Genomic DNA, 14,067 nt, shown 5'->3' with positions numbered 1-14,067 from the left:
AACATTTCCACAATTTCTTTCATTCTCTGCCTGGGTGTTACATCATGGGTTTTGTCTTTTATTTAGTTCATTCTCTCATGTTTTTTTTTTTTTTTTTTACAATATTGTCCCCCTCGTTCTTTTTCACATACTATAAGTTCCCACAGTTGGGCACCCGCAGAGATTTGCTTCCTTGTCGTCTTTGCAGTTTGCTCTCTCAATCAGCCTTGACCTTTTCGCCAACCCCACCTCCACACACACACACATTCACACGTCCCCTTCGGCTAAAGCAAAATGGGTTAATCTCTCATCACTCAGCCTGTGGACTGAGCCAACTCATTCAGGGACGGGGGCCGGTGGCTCAGGTGTCGCAGTCTTGTTTCACACAAAGGAAACTTGATCATGTAGTGGTTCAGACACACATGCACAGACGTACGCTACATATATGATGCAAACACAAAGGATTGCAAAGACTTACACAGAGACAGATGCATGCACACACACACACACTTGCTCTCTATTTAAGTCCTCTTTATTTTTCCTCTGTCTGTGAAAACATTTGACTGTTGTTAACTCACAAATGTAACTTTACATTCCGGTCTTGTTGTCAAGAAAAGTGCGCTTTAACAGCAGTATGTCTGTACTCTTACTGTGTTCAAAAGATGTGTCATACTGTATCCTTTCCATTTGTTCTCTGTTGTCTCGTTTCTCTTTGCAAAAATAAACCCTTATAAAGAGTATATAACAACCACAATATGGTTGCAGGTTAGTTAGCTTCTCACTGACGGTACTGTTAGCATACGGTGTCTATTGTGGGTATTGTTACATCTTCCCCTGGTGTTTTTTGAACAGTAGGTCTGTAATTACTGAAGTCAGTAATTCTTCTCCTTTTCATACTGACCCTGCAGCGTTAGCTCTCCACTATGAGCCCAACACCTTATAAAGTTCAGCCAAAGCTAACATGACATTTCAACAGTCTGAGTTTACCCATACAAGTGGTCATGCTAAAGGTTAATGGTATTTTGCAATACATTTTCTCAATGTTTGCTGGAATTATGTGTGCTGTGGTGGTAAGATACTAAAATTGTGTGTAGGTTTTCACTGAAACATCACATTGGCTGCATTTGCCTCCATTTTTATATTTTGGGATATAGCTGGAGCTAACACTGATTTGTATTTAGGCTTATTTTTGTGCATTGTGTATACAATTCTGCCTCTTTTTTTTTTTTTTTTACATATTCTTAGTCATTTTTGTCTGGAGTTTAAACAAGAAACACTTGAATTAAATGATCTATATATTGCTGAATGGTAGAAAAAAAAATCCCCTGACACTCTAAGTTGATATTAGCTTACGACTCATTGTAGCTCCTTAGGTTTAGGCATGAGGAGTGAGATTGGTCAGGGTTAGGGTAAGAATATCAGGGTAAGCCAATCAGAGGCAGAGTAGGGCAGGTCATGACTTCACCTTCCTGGGAAAAAAAATATTGTGTCCTGCATGGCACTCTTCCCAACTTAAGATGTTTTTTTCTGGAGTTCACATAAAAAGTGCATATATAACTATTATACAAACAAAATGGCTGCATGCTAGTTAACCTCTGTCACGTAAATCTGCTAGCATAAAGCTTCTTTCTAGCTCATTTACACCCTCATGTATGTCATCTTGCATCTTGCTTTTACTTTTTTTTATTTCGGTTGAATTTAACAAAAATGGGATTATTCTGCTCAGCTTTAGGCTCTTTTTAGCAAACATTAATAACTGTTAGCATTAACCTTCCTGTTGGATGTAGCTAATTTGAGGGAAATACCCTAGAAACATGCTACCTGTTATTTACAATCTAACATTTATGACAAAACCTTAGAAATGGCAGTTGTGTGATTGTAATATGGCCACAGGCCAAAGTTAGCCTCTCACGCATGTATGTTGTCACATTTGCTCTGAAATTAGAAGAAACCTGAATGAATAAATGGGATTATTATGCACACAAAATTGTACAGCTTCAGGCTAGTTACACACATATTGTATGTATCATACTACTTATTTCTGCCCCTTGTCTTGGTTCACATCCTATTCCTGTTTTCCACATAGAAAACAGTGTGTTCAGTCTGTTCTCACACGCTCAGGGTTTAGAACAGCACATGAGATTCTCCGCTCTATTGTAGAGGCAAATAACTTGCTATGAATGTGTTTTTTTGTTTTTATGACTCAACTGAATCACCCTGTATGTTTACTCAGCCTATGAAACTACCGTCTGGGAAGCTCTGTTTTTATCCCACTAACAATGTGCACAGCCATGCTCTTGTCTGTGTTGTAAATTGCTCATTTAGGCTGCTTTCACCAAAGCTAGAAAAAATCCATTGTTATTGCCATATTACAGTTTTAATTGTCCTGTTACTGAGCTATTGATATTTGAACAATAGACACATGGATTGTTAAATGACTCACCTCTTCTTTCTTCTGTTTTTTTCCTCCAGGGTCGACATGTCAAGACGGGACAACTGGCGGCCATTAAGGTCATGGATGTCACAGAGGTCAGTAAACTCTAATTAATACTCGATATATATTTCGTTGTCATTGTCTGCAGTGTAGCCTCTGCTGCTGGACTGCAGGGCTGTTGAATTCTGTTGAATGTGAGAAAGCTTCTCTTTTCTTTCATAATTGAAGCAAATAAAGCAAAACCTTTTGGAGAGATGTTCCTATTTAATTTTACATAGCTGTATTAAAATATTTCCACTTCAATACTTGCAGTTGTAATACTGTATAGCATGATGCATGAAACATTCATGAGGTGAGACTAATACAGCGGCTGCAGCTGTAACAGTTAGCAGACTCATACTGCTGCAAAAGAGCAGCTTGTGCACATTTGGAATTGATCCCAAATTTTGTTTCATTGCATCTGACGTCCTAAATCATTACAAATTCTTTACTCAAGCCTTAAATATAACACCAAAACAAACAGTTTCAAGAGGAGGCCCCCCTCCCTCCCATTGGCTCCTTAATGCCTAATCTCAGTGTTTTCTCTCCAAAAATTGTCATCATTTTCAGGTTTTCAGGTTTGTGTTTGAACAGATTTTCAATTTCCTGAGGGCAGTTAAGCCAATAGTCTTAAACTGAAGACTGTGTGTGTGTGTGTGTGTGTGTGTGTGTGTGTGTGTGTTTGTTTGTATTTGAGCCCATGGGTGCTTCCTCGCCAGCTTTAACAAAGTTGAGTAAGGACCCAGAGGATTTTTCTGTCTGTGCAATTGCTGCCTGCGTTTCTCTCTCTGTGTGTGTGTGTGTGTGTGTGTGTGTGTGCGTGTGTGTGTGTACATTCAGAAATGTCTGATAAAACTATGTCTCAACTACAGTGATGCTGATGATATTTAGCGAGTGCTTCCTTCCTGCCTTTTGCGTTGCTCATCATTGAACGCTTAACTGGATGAGACACTGAGGAAAAATTTTCACAAACAAACCTTTGAGGTCACTCATAACATTTCCCACCCAGAAGAGGAATGAGTGCATCATCAAGACAATCACACAAAAATCCTTTTAATCTGAGTAACTGAAGAGGATTGTACTGGACCCCACTGGTTTTAGCTTTAAATGATTCATGTAAAATCCTGTTTATAAGACAGGGTATGTAAGATAATTGGTCACTCGGGTTATAGCCAGTTAGAACAAGATGTTGCTGTAATTACCATCCAGAATTACAGAGATGTACTAAAATGCTCCATGTGTCAAAGATACCTCCTGTAATTGATGCTGAGGTGCTCAAAGCATTACAGTACAACATGGTGAGAAATTCACAGGACTACAGTTGGTCTCAGTATTCCTGAGTATGTTGTGTTGTGTTCCTGAGTATGTCCTGAGATTATGAATTTAACACCTCTTCTGTAAGTAAAATCACTTCTGTGTTAAAAAAAACAATCATCTTTTTGAGAAAGTTGATAAAGTTGATGTTGGAAGCATAGGCTACTTTGAGCAGTGTTTGGTTTTCTTCCTCAGGGCTGCATTTTATTTTTAGACTACTGAATATTCGCCTCCTCTGCACTCTTTTGCCCTTTTCACACCCGTCATGGTTTCCCTACGGCTGCACTCTGACATACCCCTTAAGGAAAGAATGACCACAGCAGTTTGAGTCTGTCAGGGAATCAATCCATTAAAAAAAAACCATTTACATCTTATAAGTCAGTACAAACAAATGATACAAGGATAGTGACAGCCAGGTCTGTTAAAGAAAAGCACTTTATATTTGATTTCTCAGGGAGTGACGGTCTTGTTAAAGATCCACTACAGTAACTAATTAAATTATAGGAATTTGAACAGTCACAGCTGATATCCAGTCTGCTCCTTGGTGATCAAGCCAAACCACATTATTAAACATAATCTGTGTGGATTCGTTTGCACAGAAAGGAAGGAAAGAAGGAACATCTGAGAAATTTCCTTCAGACACCTGTGGGCGTTATAAATCATATATTGGGTATTGATTAGTCATGTGATCCATCTCCCTGCCTTTAGGACCTGCTAATTGCTGAGAGAATTTCATCAGTGTGGATTTCTATGGGAGGTTTTAGCAGCTCATAATTGTTTAAATACTGCTTAAATGATTTTCCACCTTCGTTGAGTATATTAAAGGAAAGTTTAGGTGGCAAATTTAAAGAAGAAGAGTCTACAGCCATGCTAGCTGATCTGTGAGGCTGTACTAAATGCTAACATCATAACATGCTCACAGTGACAATGTTAACATGCTGATGCTCAGCAGGTATCAGCAGGTTAGTTTATGCATGTTAGCATGCTGACATTTGCTAATTAGCACTAAACACAAAGTACAGCTGAGGCTGATGGGAATGCCATAAAGCATTTTTTAAATTTCCCTTTGGGATTAATTAAGTATCTATCTATCCATCTATGTGTCTATCTAGTCATTAACCAAAGTATTGGACAAATTAAAATTCTGACCTGATGATGGCACTATAGAAGAAGTTAAGGGATCATCAAAGTTATTACAATTCATCCTGGGTGACACAAATGTTTGTACCAAATTTCATGGCAATCCATCCAATAGTTGGTGAGACACTTTAGTTTGGAGCAAAGTGGTGGACTGACTGATGTTTTGTTGATGCTAAAATGTTGAAAGTGGCAATGTGGGTTTGGGAGTGTACCTCTCACTATTGCCTGCAGGAAAAAAAAATCTGTTTCTTACCATGGAGATTAAAGAGAGCACATGAAGAAGTAGTGAGAACATTTGTATATGTGTATGTATTCATAGAAATGGAATGACTGAAGAGAAATACATGTTTGGAATATTCAAAACATGGTGGTTGATTTCCTCCAAAATGTTTAGAGTGGTGCTTTTCCAGTTTTCTAACATAAACACTCTGAGTTTGTCTGGATGCTTGCCAAGAATGACAGTTGAGCAGAAGAAGTTGCTGCATTGGAAAAGCTTGAGATTTATGCACACATGCACCACTGAATCCCATACACTCACATGTTACAGTTGCAAAACAACACAGTCATACATCTTCTTTCCTGTGTGTGTGTGTGTGTGTGTGTGTGTGTGTGTGTGTGTGTGTGTGTGTGTGTGTGTGTGTGTGTGTACGTGTGCATGTCCACTCTCTGCTCCCTGAGCACATCTCGGCATATGTGCTCTGACCCACATACCACTTCCTGTTCTATATACAGAGTGGGAAAGAGAGAGAGAGGCTAAGGAGGGAGAAGGTTAGACACTTAGGAGGAGAGGGGGAGGATGAAGAGTAAAATAGAGATGTAGGTCTGCACAGTATAGACACATTTGTATCATTTTTTTCATATTAGTCAATATTGATATGCATGTCCCGGTTTAAATCAATTCAGTATGTTTCAAGATCAAATATTCTGTTGAGCCTGAACGTAACACTTCCTAGTAGTAGATTCAGAATTTGAAAAACAGGCTGCAAACAGAAAATAATCAAAAATAATCTTTTCAGTATAAATCCTTACAAATCTGGCAGTGTGAAATGTCTGTTACCCATAACACCCTTCTCTGTGAAGGCTCGCAGAAGCATAGTTCCAGTTTTAGTCCCTATTTGTCTTTGTTGTATTTCAGGATGCACTGAAACGATCCAGCAGTGATTGTGCTCATACTGACTTTGTTAAGTGGAATGTGTATCACGTCACGTCACTGATCCACATTAAATACACTTTTCTGTTTGTCACTGTTTATTTACAGCAGTAAGCTAACGCGTGTTGAACTACTGCTGATACTACGCCACCACATCCTGCGTGTGCTTCACAATAAATGCATTTTGATAAATGGTAAACATGCACTCATACACCCACACAAAGTGACCGTGCAAGATGCTGGCCTGGCCATTGGGAGCAATTTGGGGTTCAGCATCTTGCCTGAGTACACCTGGACATGTGGACAGGAGGAGCTGGGGATTGATCTGCCAACCCTGTGATTAGTGGATGACCTACTCTACCTGAGCCACAGCTGCTGCATCTTAATGTGAAGAAGTAACAGGCCTTTACTGTGAAAATGGAAGTGTGTGACAATGACTTTCATGGTTAGCTCACATAACCAAAGATTTACTTCATATCATTTAGTCAAACAGAAGATATAAACATTTTCTGTATTTTGAAACTGCATCAATGAAACTAATTATACATACCAGCTCAGGAAACAAGCTTCTATCTTTTTAACAATGATCTCTCAGACACTGGTGTTAAAAAGACACTGCTGGACTGGAGGAGATACTGGGTTCAACAGGTCAGTTTTGTTGTGGGAAGAAAGAGGGAGTCTCTCACAGGTGAAGTGGTTTGATAAAGAGATAGATGTAGAAGCGTGTGCTGATTACGCTGAGGAAATCCTTTTTGTTCTTATCTCTGCTGCTCACAGCAGCTCAAGTGCTGTCAGGGTTCATAAACCATCTAAACAACATAAATAACATTTTCACAAGCCTAGCAAAGCATGTTGGTATGTGAACATTTCCCTTATAGTTGAAAAGTGATCTGTATCGTACGGAATCACTTCCTCACAGGGGTTTACGGATTTTACACTGTGGGAAAAAATCAGCGCTGGTATCAGCTGATAACCTGAGTTTTGGTATCGTGGGGAAAAAAAAGTTGCATAGTTCATCCTTAGATGTAGTGTGCAACGCTAGAAGAAGCAGATTGCACTGTTACAGTTTGTTGCTGAGGGGTTTCTCACTGCTCATTCCAGGGGATGGGTCTAATATCTGGTGTTTGAGATTATATCATCGACATCTTGTTACCTCGTTATAGCATTATTTCTGCGGTGGGATTTTCTGCTCTATGTATTGTCAAGCAGTCTACCCTATAGAAAGGATAGGGAAGTTTTTGATTTTCCTATCATTTGAAGTATATTGTTTCTACTGCTAATGCAGTGGGTGGAGGAGGAGAGGAAGTGAGGGAAGTGACTGAAAGTGAAACATTAGACAGGGAGTGGGAGTGTTTGATAAGAAGAAGAAGAAGAAGACCAGGAAGCGACTTTTTTTTTTTCTCCCTCTGTGTTCCTCCGAGAAGGTTCAGCTGAAGTGCAGTGGGATTATGGGAGGGGCTATCACCGCTCGTCTGCTTCCCTCTTCACCACCATCGCTCACATCTATTTGCCACTTCTCCTCTCCCCTCGTCAATCTATCATCTCCTCTTTTTCTCGTTGCTCTATTCCATCATTCCCACCTGTGTTTCCTCTCCCTCTCTTTCCTTTTTTTGGCACGAACCCTGCTCGTATTCCTCCGGTATCTATATCTCGCCATTTTTTTTTCTTTCAGCCACCACCTCTGTTTTCTGCAGAGTGAGAGTAAGAGAACAGACAGAGAGAGTGAAGTCATCCTCGTCCCTGATAGGCAATCGGAAAGAAAAGGAAGGAGGGAGGGAGGGACGGAGAAATGTAGCTGCAGCAGCTCCGCATTCTGCCTCTCACTGCTGCTGTTGACTTGATGTAATCCTGTGGGATTCAATAGGAAAAAAATCGATCTTGATTAGTGTAGAAACTCCACAGCCAGCATCTTTTGTTCTCTACCTTTGGGCTCCCTCTGGGAATGAATCGCTTTTTCCTCGTTGCATTATCTCGCTTGCTGTTTCTCGTTCTGTGAATTTTGCACATGAAACAAACCAGACACAACTCTCTCTCTCTCTCTCTCTCTCTCTCTCTCTCTCTCTCTCTGTCTGTCTGCCTGCCTGCCTCTCTCTCTCACCTCCCACTCCATCCCGCTGCTCCCTGCCCAGTCAGAGGTGTGAAAGTGAAAAGTGGGAAGGTGTTGAAGGCGTGGAATTGTACGTTTGCCTCGAATAAAAGAAAAACCCAGTCCACCTGTCTCGTCAGGTCAAAACAAACACACACACAGTTGAACACTCGCTTTATCTCTACTCTGCATCTCGTCCGCATTAGCCAGGCTACTGACACGGTTCTAGGAATCGCATGTCAGTCACTCAGTCAGTCCAGAGTGAAACATCTTGACTGCTAGTTGATGGATTGCCATGAAATGTGATACGGTGATTCTCAATCTTGGAACAGACTTCTACTGTATCTTCCCCTGAGAGTGAACGGTAATAACTTTAAATAAAACTCTACAGAGAGAATGTATCTGAACGGCAGGTGTGAGCGTGCAGGGTGTCATGGGAAAGCATTTTGGACTTATCAACTGCAATTTGGTTTCATTAGATTTTTGCTGGTTGATTCTTTAAGCTTCACAAACTGCAGAAATTCTGTAAAGGTGTTGAATCAAGTAGCCTGTGCATGCAATAGAGCAGTTTAATAGTTTTACTGATCCATTTGATGCCTATAACTAAACTGACTGTGATTTTTTTCACCTTGTTCTTCTCTTACATGAATATTCGGGGGAGCGTTTAGTCACATTTATGTCACATTTGTTGGATGCCTGTGTAAAAAAAAATCAAACTTACTCTACTTAATTGGTCAAAGTCGTCTGTGAGGTTCCTTATTTTTTAATTTAGTCTTGGTGCAAAGGTTTTAATGTTGCTGTTTATTCCAAACAGTGCCTGCAGAGATTCTGTAGAGAGATTAGATTCACAATAATACAACTTATAAACTTTAATATAATAGATTTCAGGTTAATAGTGTGAGATTTCATCCCACTTGTCAGCTTCTCCTGTCATGAATGCGACATCAGAGTGTGATAAAGAAATCCCCGGAACAAGTCTGCTTGCCTGTCAGTGACATGTCGACCTCTCTCGGCCTCTGTGGGAGACGAAACCTCCCCTCCCACTCAGCTTCCGTTTTCCATTATGTTTCCATTTTGCGGCCGTCCACTCCCCCGGGGGTCGCGGTTCTGTTAGCTCTGCTCACATTGTGTGTTGTAGTACTTTAGCAGCAAGATGGCCGCCACTGAGTCTCCCCACCATCTCATGCCCAGGAATGATAATGAGTAGCTTCAGGATGCTTTGTTTTGGACGACTGACTGTACATAGTTCAGGGAAAGTGAGAGAGAGAGAGAGAGAGAGAGAGAGACATAGAGAGAGAGAGTGAAAGAGAGACAAGAGGTGAGGTGTCATAATGATAGGATACATGAACATGTGACTGAACTCATTACAAGAGACATTAATGGAAAGTGAAGCGCAAGGACGAGAGGGACAGGGACAGAGCGAGAGAGAGAGAGAGAGAATAATCATCTAAAATAAATGGTCAGTGGACAAACAAGGTGGAGAGAGAGAGACATACTGAAGGTATGAGAGAGAGAGGTCATGATGTCACTGAGTGTCTCCTTGTCAGAGCAGCTGTGTCCCTTGTCACTGTCTGTCTCACACACACACACACACACACACACACACTGGTTTGCCTGTGCGTGCACTTCAATGTTGTCTCAGACTCCAGAGTGGAAAAGATTAGTGATTAATCCAACAGTTGATGGTAGGGATGCGCAATATTGGATTTTTTTTGCCGATATCCATACACCGATATTTTCCAACTCATTTTGGGTGATTGCTGATGCAGATACTGATATATACACATGTAGACTAAACGATTAATTGAACACATACAGATAATGAAAATGCAGCCCTATCAAATTCTCAGTCTTATTTTTCTGATGATATAATCAGATATTTCCTGATTTAAATGATAGTTTTGATGGTTAATATTGTATTATATTCTGGCAAAGGTCCTGTATGACTGTTAGTATTTACACAGATTGCATTAGAGAGGCCTGACTTATTTTGTTGAATGAAAAAAGCACAAACAAAACACTTTGCTATCAGTACCTGACATCATTTTGCTACAAGTGGCAAGGAAGCAACTTTTTTAACTGCAGTTTATTGTCCTTTGGGCCCATTTTAGAGTTTCTATTGTCTTCTAATCCAGTGTCAATCTGAAATCACTGCAGAGAAAAAGAGATTTAAGATTTATTACAATGTATGTTGTGTTGCAGGAGAAACATGAGACTTTAGATTGTGTCTTTTTTCTTCGCAGTGTAAACATGATCAGCTAATGCAGTTGAACAGGTTTGAGGTTTATTTGGGTGTAGATGCAGTTCTTTTCTCATGACCTTTTATGGTCCCCTGACATAAAGGAAGAAGAAGCATTCCTCCATCTATGTTCTGTCCATTGGAGGTCTTTCCTCTTCTGCTTTCTCTTAGTTGTGTTATTCTGAACCTTTATTCATGGCTCACAGTGGATAATGTGTATGACTGTTCCTGATGTGTGTCTCCTCCTCCTGCCTGTCCTCTGCTTCTGTAATTACACTGACTCCTTCCAAAAACGTTAACATAGCTTACAGTTGTGGCCGAGGGGATGTTCTGTTGACCATAGAAGGCACTGGCCTGCGTGTCTCGGATTTCTCTACATAAGGTCCCTGCTTTTATATTCTCCAAAATATGGTTTACGTATCTGACTGACCAGCTGACTGGTTGACTGAAAGGTCAGCTGGCTCACCTGCTGGGCGGCTGCTGGCTGACTGATGGTCTGCTGCTGATGAGTGGATTAACAGAAGGACTTTCTGGGCTGCAGTCTGCTTTGTTGGCTGGATGACTGATTGGTTGGCTAACTGCCTGGCTAAATGACTGGCCGCCTGGCTCAAGCAGCAACCCACCGGCTGGCTGACTGACTCAAGGGATTGGCTGCCTGACCGACTGACCCAATCATCTTTACAGACCATCAAAACTCCTGCTGAACTCTTTCAACAGCCTCAGCAGTTTCGAACAAAGTAAATATCAGGCAAATAGTTTGTCGTCGTGCACCAAAAGGCTCACGTGCGGCATTGTCCTCTCACGAAACCCCCCTGCTGCTTACATAAACACATCCTAAGAAAACAAGTGTAGCATGAGCTCATCTGTCTAACACAGGCTAATAATAATCTAGTAAGTAAGCTAGCTTTCATTTTTAACTGCAGGAAATACAGACTGGGTTTAACCTTTTATTAGTAACATCTGAAAATGAAAAAGAGTTGTAAAATATAACCACAGAGAGTGCTGATTATGAGAGAGTGATTATGTTTTGATCCAGAATGATACTTCTGCTTTCTCAGGATAGTTTCCAAATGACTGACCGCTTAAAACTTCTGCTTTAAAAAAAAAAACAAAAAGTATATGAGTTCAGTCCTTGGTTGACCAGACATCAGGTTCACTGTGCATGCTGTATTTCAGAGATTGTGACTGTGAGCCGGAGGTAAACACGTAGCGGTTGACAGCGATTTCTTCTTTCATCTTTAAATGCTGAAATTGGTTGATCTGCCCTTTAATCTCTGGGACTTGACTCAGAAATGTCAGCGGAGACGGCGGCTGCCCATCATCTGTTTGCTTCTGCGGCAGCGGCGGCAGATAAGATGTGTGTAATATAATGTCTTCCTACACCGAAATGTTTCAGTTCCTTTTAAAAAAAAAAAAAAAAAAAAGAAAATTCATATCTGCTTTGACATTCAAATTTATGTTTATTGATGACAAAAGATTTGAGAGAGCATTAGACAAATGTGATCAAATTCTGCTCTTAGAAATCTGTGCCTGCCGTCTCTCAAATGTGGACTTGCAGACTGAGTAGCACTCAAATCTATTGTCATTAATATAATTCCATACAAACTGAAGTTGACAGTCGAGACAGTGAGGTAACTACGTGAATTGGAAAGCGTTAATATTGAAGAAGTAGTATTTATTATCTCTCCCACTATTGAAAGACATTTCTTGCATAACTTAACCTACAGTCTGTCATTTTTGAGATTTTGCTCCACATTGAATTCTGCTGTTAACAATCTTTTGTTGCACTAAAGCCAACGTGAATGACACAGCTGCTCCAAATCTGCACTACAAAATGCCAAAATGTCACAAGCTTGGATATGAAAAGCCAAACAGTTCCTCAGAGCTGCTCCTTTGTGGACATATGAGGTTGCTGCAGTTCTCAGGTTGCTTAGGAGTCCAAGCCGCAGCCACCCGTCACACTCCTCCTTATCGACCGGCCATAATAGTAGTGAAAATGTCATGTCATGTCAGCCCCGGTCGGCCCGCGGGATCAGATGCACGGGCTCGGCTGATGCAAAGCGCTCGCAAACAAATGTCACACAGCCTCAGTGATGCTGCAATGATTGAGAAATAATCGCTTGATCTTGTTATGTGTCTGAATGTGTGTCGGAGTCTGTGCTGTAATATCCTGAGTGTGTGAGAGGGTGAGATGGTAGTTTGTTCTTGGCTCTGTTATCATCAGGCTGTATCTGCATGTTTGTCTGGAGTGATACTGTATCAGTTTATGAGACTGGTTTGGACAGAGTCGCTTTCCTTGCTGGGCTCTACAGCATGTCTTTCATAGATGAACTGGAAGCCAACAAACAGCTTTTCACTGCTTAGGGGAAAAAAAATTATAGCTTTGGTTGATGTGATTTTATTTTTACTTTTAACTATTAACATAAGCTGGATTCATCACACTATGTTTTTGTCGAAGCTTTAAACATTATGCAGATGAAGTGTTAAAATCATTGGCAGGTTCTTCTAAAACACAGTGGAAGAAGCATAAACATTAGGCAAATTTATTACCATTTCAGATGCCAGCAAAGAAAAGTCCAGTCCCTACATCCTCTCAGGAGCTGCTGCACATCCAGCAATAAAGACCATGTCTGAATTTATTTTGCTGTTTGTAGCAACACAGCAAAATGTGTTGCAAAGCAGAAGCCAAAAACATTTCAAGCAGCAACTAACATTATTTCCTTTATTGAATGCAGATTATCTTTTTGATCAATCGATTGATTGTTTGATTGAAACAGCTTTTAAAGAAGGACCGGTCATGTAGTCATGAGTGATCTGGTGCTTGTTGTTCAATGAAACCTTTTATTTATTTATTTATTTATTTTTAAAATTTATTTATTGGGACCATGTACAGTGTTAAATGTAAATGTTACCATTTCATGTGCTGTACCAGAGTTAGCTTATAGCTAAAAAATTGTTTGTTTGTGAGTTGTTGTGTTTTGTGCTGCTTTGTATGTACTTTGTTGTTGAGTTTCATGTTGTAATGTGTGCATATCTATTGTTGAGTCTTGTGCAGTTTCATGTGTATTTTACTGTTGTGTTTTATATATTTTAAAAGCCCATCTAGGGGCTAGCTTGGGCTAGCTTAGGCTTAGCTTAGCTTAGGCTATGAATGTTGTTGTATGTGGCATAAGTTCATGCTATATACTTGTCTCTATACAGATAAACAAAAAGAGTATAAAATAATCTATAAAATGTTAGAAAATAGTAAAAAAAAATGCCCATCATCATTTCTCAGAGATATCTTAAAATTGCAAGAGGAGAAAAGAAGAGAGAAAGAGAGAAAAACAGCAAATCTCCACATTTGAGAAACTAGAAGATTTTTGCGCTTTTACTGCTCAGCTGAAAGTTTAGTGTAAAGTTTGATCACAATGTGGGAGAACTCATATACTTAAATAGAACAGCTTACAGTTGTCTTTTTGAATACCAGTCTTTTGTACTGGTAACATGATTGAAATTGTATGTTCTTGACTTAAAAGGCCCAATAATTTCAACCATAGACTTGGAGTACATGGTGCAACTGCAATGCAGGGAGGAAGTCAGTGTATTTGTGGTTCGAATGAATCGATTTTAAACTTGTAAATGGATTTGAGCTGCTGCCCATCATTTTTCAGACATTCGAGTTCTGCGATGAGTGAATGGAAACT

The 14,067-nt window shown here is 40.1% G+C and overlaps 1 protein-coding gene across 4 annotated transcripts in view; it reads left to right on the top strand.

Moving 5' to 3' along the window:
* Positions 1-14,067, top strand: part of LOC121906627 (mitogen-activated protein kinase kinase kinase kinase 4-like) — a 95,307-nt gene that overhangs the window by 41,479 nt on the left and 39,761 nt on the right. For all 4 annotated transcript variants that reach the window (XM_042425568.1, XM_042425572.1, XM_042425569.1 and 1 more), the window contains exon 3: positions 2,452-2,508. In XM_042425568.1, coding sequence (XP_042281502.1) covers positions 2,452-2,508 — 57 coding nt within the window. The remainder of the gene's footprint in view (positions 1-2,451; positions 2,509-14,067) is intronic.

This window comes from Thunnus maccoyii, chromosome 11 (assembly GCF_910596095.1).
Source record: "Thunnus maccoyii chromosome 11, fThuMac1.1, whole genome shotgun sequence".
Taxonomy (NCBI): domain Eukaryota; kingdom Metazoa; phylum Chordata; class Actinopteri; order Scombriformes; family Scombridae; genus Thunnus; species Thunnus maccoyii.
This window is presented reverse-complemented; position numbering and strand designations above follow the sequence as displayed.